The sequence below is a fragment of the Octodon degus genome, unplaced genomic scaffold (assembly GCF_000260255.1).
Source record: "Octodon degus isolate 3935 unplaced genomic scaffold, OctDeg1.0 scaffold00163, whole genome shotgun sequence".
NCBI lineage: Eukaryota > Metazoa > Chordata > Mammalia > Rodentia > Octodontidae > Octodon > Octodon degus.
Window position 1 is genome coordinate 1,868,090 of NW_004524739.1, and position 10,287 is coordinate 1,878,376.

At 51.9% G+C, this 10,287-nt stretch overlaps 2 protein-coding genes across 2 annotated transcripts in view; both read left to right on the plus strand.

The window, feature by feature from the left end:
• The window catches only part of Smpdl3b (sphingomyelin phosphodiesterase acid like 3B), a 24,291-nt gene extending 22,279 nt beyond the window's left edge, over nt 1–2,012 (plus strand). The window contains exon 8 of the mRNA XM_004642965.2: nt 729–2,012. Coding sequence (XP_004643022.2) covers nt 729–1,097 — 369 coding nt within the window. The 3' untranslated portion in view covers nt 1,098–2,012. The remainder of the gene's footprint in view (nt 1–728) is intronic.
• Nucleotides 2,013–3,168: 1,156 nt separating this feature from the next.
• On the plus strand, nt 3,169–9,945 carry Xkr8 (XK related 8). Its single transcript, XM_004642877.2, has 3 exons — nt 3,169–3,557; nt 5,947–6,143; nt 8,183–9,945. The coding sequence occupies exons 1-3, from the start codon at nt 3,265–3,267 to the stop codon at nt 8,905–8,907; spliced, it is 1,215 nt and encodes a 404-aa protein (XP_004642934.1). The 5' UTR covers nt 3,169–3,264; the 3' UTR covers nt 8,908–9,945.
• The last annotated feature ends 342 nt before the right edge of the window (nt 9,946–10,287 follow it).

Here is a 10,287-nt window from a genome sequence, read left to right on the forward strand (position 1 = left end):
AGACCAAGATATAGCAAGACCTATGTACCCAGAAATGTCACTTTTGTATCTGATAAGGTCAGCCAAGTACTTTCAGGATTTATCCTGTAGCCCTGTACCACCTTTTGTACATCCTTTTGTCAGTGTCTGACATGAGGATGAGTCACGGCCATTGCTTGACCAATTTGCTCTCTGTGAAAGCTTGAGAAAATGTTTTTTCTCTCCATGTGAGGGACCACAGATTTAACTGGAAAGTGCTGCACTAATAATAAAGCCTTTTGATTCTAGTCCTGAAGATGCTCCCGGTCCTGGGGGTCTGAGTGTATCCTATATCCCCATCAACCATAGTTCTCTGTCAGCCAGACCCCCCTCTCCTCATAGTCCATAAATATTTACCAAGCAACTGAGCTGTGCTAGGCCACATGCTTCGGACCTTGGTGCGACAAAAAATACACAGGCAGCGAGGTCCACATGCTGGCTCCCAGGCTCACCCTCGCTACTGAACACCTGTGTGGCCATCGCCAAGTGAACTGATCTCTGTAGGTCTCAGTTTCCTCACTTGTAGAAAGGGGGCAATAAGCCTGGTTCCTCATCAGATCCAGTCAGGGGATGTCTGCCAAGCACTTCTGGTAAGTAGTGAGAATGCTCATTAATGCAAACCAAAAGAACACTGGGGGAAACGCAAGGAGCAGGACTGGGGTGCACTAGACAGTTGTTCACCGCTGGCCCCCTTTGTGTATCTGCTCCAGGACATGGCGACCTACTTCATGAATCTGAGCCAGGCGAATGCGCAGAACAGCCCACGCTGGGAGCTTGAGTACCGGCTGACTGAGGCCTACGGGGTGCCAGATGCGAGTGTCCGCTCCATGCAGGCAGCAGCGACTGGCATCGCCAGTGACCAGGACAAGCTGCAGCGCTACTATGTTTACAACTCTGTGAGCTATGACACGACAGCCTGCGGCGAGACCTGCCGTGCGGAGTTCTTGTGTGCCATGCAGGAAGTGGACTTCGATGCCTACTACGCCTGCCTGAGCAACAGTGGCGCTGGGCCCAGGCTAGGGGGCCTGCTGGTGCTGCTGGCCACACTGCTGGGCCTGCAGGCTCTGCTTGCACCCTGACTTCGGGCACTGCCCTCTCCTTGTGGGGCTTATCTTCCTTCCAATGAAAAAGGGCAGCGTCACCCCTCAAAAGCTGATTTTGACCCCATTTCCCTGTGTCAGAGGAGAAGAAACTGGAACAGGACAGGTGGGATTAGGAAATGAGGCTCCAGGGGCTGGGGAGGTGGCGCGGTGGAATGCGTGCCTCCCTGGCAAGCGCAAGGGCCTGAATTCAATCCCTATTCTGCCAAAAAAAAAAAAAAAGGAAATGAGGCGCCAAAGGCCCCTTAGGAAGCACACTTCTCTCAAATTTCAGGTTTATCTGTAAAGACACCAATGTATGGTGCATTTTATTCTGTGCATTATTCCTTTTAATATATAAATGTTTAACTCGGCTCACACTCAGGATCTCGCTGTCGTTTCTGTGCTCTGGAGTCGCTGTCATAGTCTATCCCCAGCTCAGGGATCAGACTGTGAGCCCACATAGTTTGCAAAAGCCTGCACCAAGGCATCAGAACATGGCTTTTTGCTTCCTTGTTTGGTTTGTGCAAATATGAGGGACAGTTACCGACCAACAAAGCAAATGAAAATTCCACACCACACAGCAATGCCTGCTACTGTTCTCTACCTCTGAATCTCTTCTCACACCAGTCAGTAGCCCCAAATGGCTGGTAGGAGATCCAGATAGTCTTTTATTTTGGTTTAAAGGAAAAAGGGCTTATTCAAAGTTAGCTCTAAGGAGATGGAGGGGCTTCTCTTGCCCCAGAGGGGAAAGGGAATTCAAGGAGACAGCAGTCAACTTGAGGCTTGTTTCCTCTGCCTGAAGCAGGACCTCCTGGGGCTGACCTTGTACACTGGGTCCATGCATCTAGGCTGTGAGAGGAGGGGGCAGTGTTTATTCCCTAGGCCTGAGAAAGTCTAGAGAAGTGATTTTTTTTTTTTTTTTAAATCTATTTTAGCTTTCAAAGTTCCTTTTTGTCTTGTGCAGCTTACAAGATAACAGGTACAGTTCTAGTTCTTGCCCCCAGTCATCCTCGGTTTCTTGGACCTCAGGCCAACTCTATTGTGAAACCCAGAAATTAGAGGCTACACAGCCAAACCACCAACACTCCCGTCAGGACCACTATATTTATTTTATTTTATGTATTTATTTGGTGGAACCGGGAATTGAACTCAGGCCCTTGCACTTGCCAGGGAAGTGCTTATTCCACTGAGTCATCTCCCCAGCCCCATTATTTTAGTATTTATATACATTTTAAGGCTTTCTAAACCTTCCCCACATTCTTTCAACCTTTCCCACATTTATGAAAATACTTCTAATGTTCTTAACCATTTTCTAAACTTGTAAACCCATGAATTTTAACAACATATTTATACTGTACAATGCTGCAAAACCTTGAGGTATAGTGAAAAATCCGCAATAAATAATTTAAATTACTATTTTTTGAAAATCTGTGAAGCAGTGAGCCTGAAAAAGTTGAACTACGAAATAGCGAGGGACTACAGTAATCCCAGCAGTCTAGGAGGTGAGGACAGGATTGCAAATTTGAGCCCAGTGATTTAGTGGGTCCTCATCTCAAAAACTTAAACTGGGTGGTGGTGCATGCCTATAGCCCCAGCACTCTGCAAGCTGAGGCAGGAGGATCCCTGAGTTTGAGGTCAGCCAGGGCTACATATTTAAGTTCAAGGCCAGCCTGAACTGCATAGCGAGACCCTATTTCAAAGAATCAAACAAGGGCCGGGGAGATGGCTCAGTGGAATAAGCGCTTCCCTGGCAAGCACAAGGGCCTGAGTCCAATTCTCGGTTCAAAAAAAGAATCAAAACCCCCCAAAATTTTTAAGGCGGGAGGCAAGGGATGTAGCTCAATGCGAAGGCCTGGGTTCAACTCCCACTACTGTTCCAGAAACAAAACAACAAAAACCCGCTAACCAGAGAGCGTCAATGCCCTAGGCCGATTTTCAACCGTTGCAGCTCCACGGAACAGAGCCAGTGGACCCCGAGGGCTGGGCCGAATCCGGGGGGCCGGGTCAACCACGCCCCCGCTCCGCCCCGGACAGGGCGGGACCGGGAAGTCCCGCCCCGCAGGCCCGGGCTTGGGGGGGTGCCCCGAAGGCTGCGACCCGCGCCTTCCAGTCGGCGCGCGACCTGGTCCCGAGGAAAGGGGGCAGGCGTCGAGGCGGGCGGGCCATGCCCTGGTCGCCCCGAGCCGCTCTCCTGCGGGACCTGGTCTTGGGCGTGCTGGGCACCGCCGCCTTCCTGCTCGACCTGGGCGCCGACCTGTGGGCCGCCGGGCAGTACGCGCTCCGCGGCCGCTACCTGTGGGCCGCGCTGGTGCTGGCGCTGCTGGGCCTCGCCTCGGCCGCGCTGCAGCTCTTCAGCTGGCTGTGGCTGCGCTCCGACCCCGCCGACCTGCACGGCCCGCCCGCCCCCGGCCGTGGCCTGGCGCTGCTGCACCTGCTGCAGCTCGGCTACCTGTACAGGTGAGCGCCGCCCTCGGGAGGGCGAGGAGCGACCCGCCGGGGCTCACGTGCCGGCCCGGCTGCGCCGAGCGGCCGGAAGCGGCGCCCTGCAGGTGAGCGCCCGCCTTGGACCCCCGCTTCCGGCCCGGGCGAAGGAACCGAGGCACGGGGGAAGGAGGGGTGCTCGGCCTCCGGAGTCAGACTCCTCGGGACCCAACTCTGGCCCACCGGTGGGCTGGGGCTTCCTTTCTGCGATTCCCCGAGCCTCAGCTCCCGCCTCTGAGAAGGCGGCCAGGGAGAGCGGCGCGCGGCCGCGCTGCTGTTCCTTTCAGCTACGGGTCTGCTCGTGGGCAAGTCGCTGACCATCCAGGCCTCAGTTTCCTTGTTGTGCCAGTGGGGCTGGTGGCATTGACTAGTTCTGTTTTGTAAGGATTAAGCAAAATGATACCTGTAAATTGCCCTGGTACTGAGCGAACATTAGCCAAATGTCAGCTAGCTTTGTCACCCGGGCCCTCCAGCCCTCCAGCCGACTCCACGGCTAGGGTGGTTGCTTGTTTCTTTTTTGCCTCCCTCCTTTGTTCCTTGCCTTTTTCTTAAGGATTCAGCCCAGGGAGTGGTCCTTTATTATTATTATATTATTTATTGAATTTTTGAGACAGTGTCTCGCTATGCTGTTCCGGCTGGCCTTGAGCTCACTTTGTAGCCTAGGCAGGTCTCCAACTCGCAGTACTCCTCTTGCCTCAGCCTCCTGAGTGCTGGGATCACAGGTGTGCACCACCATGCCTGGCTTTTAAAAATTATTTTGATTTGATTTCTTTTTTTTTTTTTTTTTGCGGAACCGGGGATTGAACTCATTGATTTGTTTCTTGAGACAAAATCTTGTTAAATTGTCCATATTGGCCTCAAACTTGAATCCTCTTGCCTCAGCCTCCTGAGTAGGTGGGATTATGGGTTTGTGCTGTCATACCAGGCCCCTCTCACTCTCCCTTTCCCAGTTGTCTGCTTCTCCATGGACCTGTTCTTCTGACCCTCAAACTGAGCATGAGGGTAGAGGTGGGTCCTGGACACAGCCAGGGTTTTGGAAAATATGGGCCTGTGCTTTTAAGAGCTGTCAGGGTCCCATAAAGATGGAGACATGGAAATGTGTTTTAACTGATGAGAATATTTTGAGCAGGATTAATGATGTATCTTTTAATATAGGAAAAAAAAAGATGGAGAAACTGAAACTATGGGGTCAGGGTCATGAGATGAAGCCAGGACTTTGGGTGTGGTATGGGTTAGTATGGCTGGAGGCAGAATCTGCTCCAGAACCCATTTTTTATGAGTTCTTTCTAGATCTTGACAAAGCTGTCTGGAGTCGCCAGCCTTGAGGAGAGGAGCTTTGAACATTGTTGTTTAGCTTGAGGGACCCTAAGACACCAGTGAACCCTAGGTGGGTCTGAGGGTTCAGGGCAGGCCTTGAGCCCTGCATTTCTGAGGCCCCTGCATCTGGCTTTGGGTTTGTAAACAGGCTCCCTTTGTGGACCAGAAGCTCCTGTTCCTTAGTATTATCAGGCAGGGCAGCCACAGTCGACATGTGCTGAATGGATCTGTGGTGGGTGAATGGGCCAAGGAGATCATTCTGTGTGGGGAAGACCTCAGTGCTTCTCCATGCCCTCCTCATGCCAGCGACTCCCCAAGGCCCTTTTCTGGATTCCCTCAAGTCTGTGCCCATCTATGTCCATCTGTGTCCCCACCTCTCCAGCCAGGCCCTCACCCTTTCCCTAGGCATTCAGTAGCCTGCTGCATGGGGTCCCTCCTGCTTCACCTCCACGAGTCCTGCCTCCTACCCTGGCCAGTGTGCTCGGCAAGCACTTATTCTACTGAGCCATCTCCCCAACCCTCCAGGAGATTCTTACACATAGGAAAATTGATGACTGCCTTGGATAAACTTTCCAGCATGCTTCATTTACAGTTTTGGGTCCAACCCTGATTCCCTGAGTTGTTAGCTTCCTGATGCTTTACCCCTTCTGTAAATGGGTGTTTTTTTTTTTTTTTTTTTTTTTTTTGTGACCAGCTCAGCCTGCCCTGGGGGCAGGACTGGTGTGGCATGTGCTACTGGAGATTAAACCCCTGTCCCTGCGTTTACTTAAGCTTGCCTAAGCAGGCGCAGTAGTCTGCTGAGCCATCTCCCCAGCCCATGAGTGTCTTGTGAGGAGTAAACAGAACAAGGTTTGTGATGGGCTTGGGTCAGCTGGTGCCCAACAGAAGTTGCACTTATTCCTGTTTTACAAAATAGGTTGAGAGGTGAGGGCCTTTGCTGGGGCCCCTTAGCATGTATATGACAAGCAAGGATTGGAACCTGTCCTAGACCAGAGGGGTGGGAGCCCAGCTCATAAGCCCTGATCCTGTGGGATTTGTGTGTGCCTAGGTGCCTGCAGGGGCTGCGGCAGGGGCTGTTGGTGTGGCAGCAGGCGACGCCCTCAGAGTTCGACTTGGGCTATGCTGACTTCCTCTCCATGGACATCAGCATGCTGCGGCTCTTTGAGACCTTCTTGGAAACGACGCCCCAGCTCACGTTGGTGCTGGCCATCATCCTGCAGAGCGGCCAGGCTGAGTACTACCAATGTGAGTGCTTGTTGCAGGACAGAGCCTGTCCCTTGCCAGGATAAGACTGTAAAACTGTTAGTTACACTAAGTGTGCTGAGAGATCAGCAGAGGGAGAGGCAGTGGCAGAGGTTGGTAGAGCCTCATTAACTATGGAGGAAGTTTGTACAGTGAGGAGCTTTGGAAGGGCTTCTTGTAAGACAAAAGTGACTGTCTCAGAGCCAGGCAGTGGCCAAGGTGGGACTTCATCTCATCTCCGATTCAGAGTCCAGGGCCTTCTCTTGGTCTTCAGTGTCCTGCACACCTCAAGGCCCCCTGCTGTACCTACCACTGCCTTCCATGGGACCCAGTACTCATCTGCCATCACATTGAGTGTGACCTGGGGAAGTCTGTCTCTACTTCACACAAGAGGAAAGAGGTGCATACCTGTGAAGTGACTTGCCCTGGACCACTCAGCACTCACATTCTTTTTTTTTTTTTTTTGCGGAACTGGAGATTGAACTCAGGCCCTTGTGCTTGCCAGGAAGTGCTTATTCTACTAAGCCATCTCCCTGGCCCCTACATTGATTTTTTTGAGTTTGGTGTTTGTTTTTTCAAAACAAGGTTTCACTATGTAGTGGAAGCTGGCCTTGAACTATAGCAATCTTCCTGCCTCAGTCTCCTGAGTGCTGGAATTAGAGTGTGCTACTGAACCTAGCATTCACATATTCTCATCTGTCTGTCCAAAAGTGATAAGTGGCTAGGACCAGAGCCAGTTGGGGAGAGACTATGTGGTATGCTGGGTGGGAAGAAACAATTTTTTCTCAGCTTCTTATTTATTTATTTATTTATTTTTTTAAAATTTATTATTTATTTGAGAGAGAGAGAGAGAGAGAGAGAGAGAGAGAGAGAGAGAGAGAGAGAGGGGTGTGTGTGGCCAGCTCAGCCCACCAGGGGGCGGGGCTGGCTGGCATGTGGTGCTGGGGGATTGAACCGCGGTCCCTGATGCTTTGCTAAGCTTGTTCTAAGTAGGTGCTTTAGACCACTGAGCCATCTCTCCAGCCCCTCAGCTTCTTATTTAGCAAGTATTTATTACGAGCCAAGTACTGGGCTCCCTGGGAAGGCCAGATGAACAGAACCTGTGTCCTACTCTCTAGGAACTGAGAGGCCAGGAAATAGTTACTATACTTTTAATTATGTGATAAGACGCCAGGCAGAGGTAGGAGGGTAATTCCAGGGACCTTGACACAGCAGAGCTGTTGGGGAAGGGCTAGGATAGGTAATTCCCAGGATGTTCAGGCTGGGGGCCAGGTGAGGAGGAGGAGGAGACCTGGGAAGTGGGGTGTGTGCTCCTGGTAGGCTGGGCCAACTGGGAAGAACATCTGATCTAGAGTGAGGGTAGAGTGATGGCTGCAGATCTGATGGGTTCCCATTAAACCTCTGTTGAATGAGAGAGGTGGGAACAGGGAGAGAAGCATTCTAGATAGTCCAGCTTCTGGCCTTCCTTGGCGGTCCAGTTGCTAAGACCCCCAAGATCTGTGGGTCTTGGAAATCAAGAGTTGGGCCCAGGTTGCACATGGAGGGGAGAGGAGGGGCGGGAGGAGAACTTCTGCCACAGCAGGGCTGGTTCTCCCGGCCCTCAGGACCCCATGGGGTCTCTGGTGCTTCCTTCTAGTCAGAAGGCAGGGGGAACTCTGGAGCTCTGTTGCTTTTCAGATCTAAGGCTTGGGCTCTTCTGGAAAGGAAGGTCTGTGGGCCCTAGGAGATGCTCAGGGTGCAGCCTAGGCTTCACTGGGGTGCCAAATGCTGAGTGGCTCTATGAGTAGCATACACTCTCATCCTTGGGAAATGTCATGGGGGGGGGGCACCTGAAAGTGATGCATCCCTGAATCCCTGCTCCGTGTTTGGTAGGTTGTATGAACTCGCTGAAGGTTCTCCTGCTGCCATTTCCCCTTCCACAAATAGGGATTCTAATACCTACTTCAGGGTGGCTAGGAGGACCCAGGTGGAAGCTGTGAGCCCTGAGGGTGGGCCAGGCAGGCTGTGCAGAGGGCTCATCTGTTTGCTCTTGCTCCTCATAGGGTTTGGAGTCGGCATATCCTTTGTGAGCATCTCGTGGGCACTGCTGGACTATCACCGGGCCCTGCGGACCTGCCTTCCCTCCAAGCCCCGCCTGGGCTGGACTGCTTCTGTTGTCTACTTTCTGTGGAACCTGCTGCTGCTGGGACCCCGAATTCTGGCTGTGGCTCTGTTCTCAGCCCTCTTCCCCCAATATGTGGCCTTGCACTTCCTGGGCCTGTGGGTGGTGTTGCTGCTCTGGGTCTGGCTTCAGCAGACAGAGTTTATGCACGACGCTGGCTCCGAGTGGCTCTACCGGGGGACGGTGGCCACTATCCTCTATTTCTCCTGGTTCAACGTGTCTGAGGGCCACACTCGAGGCCGGGCCACCATCCACCTGATATTCCTCCTGAGTGACAGTGTTCTGCTGGTGGCCACCTGGGTGATTTATGGCCCCTGGCTGCCTACTGAGATCTCATCACACATGTGGCTTGCTGTGGGAGGCATCTGCTTCCTTGTGGGTCTGGCTTTGCGCCTTTGTTACTACTGCTGGCTGCACCCTAGCTGCCACTGGGAACCTGAGCCGGTGGATGGAACCCGGGTGGATGGGCCCCGGAGTCTCTTCGCTTGTGAACATTATCAGCCATTTCAGAACAGACGCATGACTCAGTTGGCTTGGAGCTTTTTCCCTAAAGCTAAGGATGAGAGCATTTTGCCAGGGAAGGGAGAGGTGAATGGGGTCCTATAGCCAGCACAGACCCAGCGACAAGGGGTTTGCCATGTGAACAAGATGAGAAGGGCTGGCACTAGAGGGTCAGGGGTGCCAATTATGTACAAGCCATGTTGGCAGGAATAGGGCTTTTCTCCTCAAGCAGTATAGCTGGTGTGCCCAGAACTTGCCCTTGTTGGTGCTGTCAACACTGGCTACCTCTCAAGTGATGGAAGTGTGGAAGTGTTCATTTGCTTCTCTGTCCCAGGCTAAAAGGCCCCAGGACTTCTCCAGATTCCTTTCCTGTCCCACTCTGTTCATTTAGTTTATTCAACTAGTGTTTACTGAAAGCACTTTATATGCCACAAATAGCACTTGGTGCTATTCCAAGGTTAATAGTAACCTTGGAACCAGCTGCCACCCTAGCTTCATCCCCTACCTGCTTGAAACAGTCCTGGGTAGAGCTCAAAGGCTGGGGCCCAGGACACCCCACTCTGGATAATCTGTCAGCCCCTCTAGAGTCTGCAGCTGGCCTGGCTCTGTGCCTGTCTCCAGGGGCTGTCTTTCAACCAAGTGCCTCGTGGGCCTGTGTTTGCGCCTTGCACAGCCCATTGAGTATTTAGCCAGTGTACACCTTTTACCTCAGGGTCCATTTAGATGAGAAAGTGTGTCACTGCAATTGAGGACATATGTGGCACATGTTTGACAGTATTATAAGGTTATTAAAACTTCACGAAATACGCCAAACAGTCTGTGTCATTAAACAAAATTTACCACTCCTGGAGAGAAGAGGTAGGGACATGAAATTCTTTGAAACTGGTAAAGGCCCTTGGAGTAGGTAAGAAGGCTGCCTTGGGGCGGGCGGGGCTGCCTTAGGTGTGACTTCATCCTTTGTTTTCCAAGTTGCAGGGGCTAGGTGGATTCCAGTGCACTCTGCTTCCAGCTCTGCTGCTGGGCTGGGCAAGCATAGCCATAAGCATCTTTGGGACTAAGAAGTATGAGAGACCAGGTGTAGGATAGTGTCTTACCTAATTGCTGGGATAAAATACCTGATATCTACAAATTTAAGAAGGAAAGGTTTATTTTGGTTCACAGTTTATAGAGGTTTCAGTCCATAGGACAAAACCGCCCACAGTACAGCAGGCAGGAGGCAGTGAAGCAGCAGCAGCAAAGCAAGTCTCCCTTTCCTTTTTATCCCATCCAGGCTACCATAAGGCTTTAGGTGGTGCCACTCACATCCAGTTAGGTCTGCTCATAACTGCACGCAGACACTAGCCAGTCAGTGGGCTAATCCAGTTACCATACCCTTAATCCATATTACACCCCTAGTCACATTCACACGTCTTAGATTGAGCCCCCCAAAACCCTGTGAGTACATGAAGCTCACAGATTATTAGGGCTTGTACATCTAGACACAAG

Excerpts from the sequence above, each read along its gene's own strand:
- Xkr8 (XM_004642877.2), top strand. The coding sequence starts at position 3,265 with ATGCCCTGGTCGCCCCGAGCCGCTCTCCTGCGGGACCTGGTCTTGGGC. Across the intron at positions 3,558-5,946 it reads CAGCTCGGCTACCTGTACAG|GTGCCTGCAGGGGCTGCGGC; the intron begins GTGAGCGCCGCC and ends GTGTGTGCCTAG. Across the intron at positions 6,144-8,182 it reads CCAGGCTGAGTACTACCAAT|GGTTTGGAGTCGGCATATCC; the intron begins GTGAGTGCTTGT and ends TGCTCCTCATAG.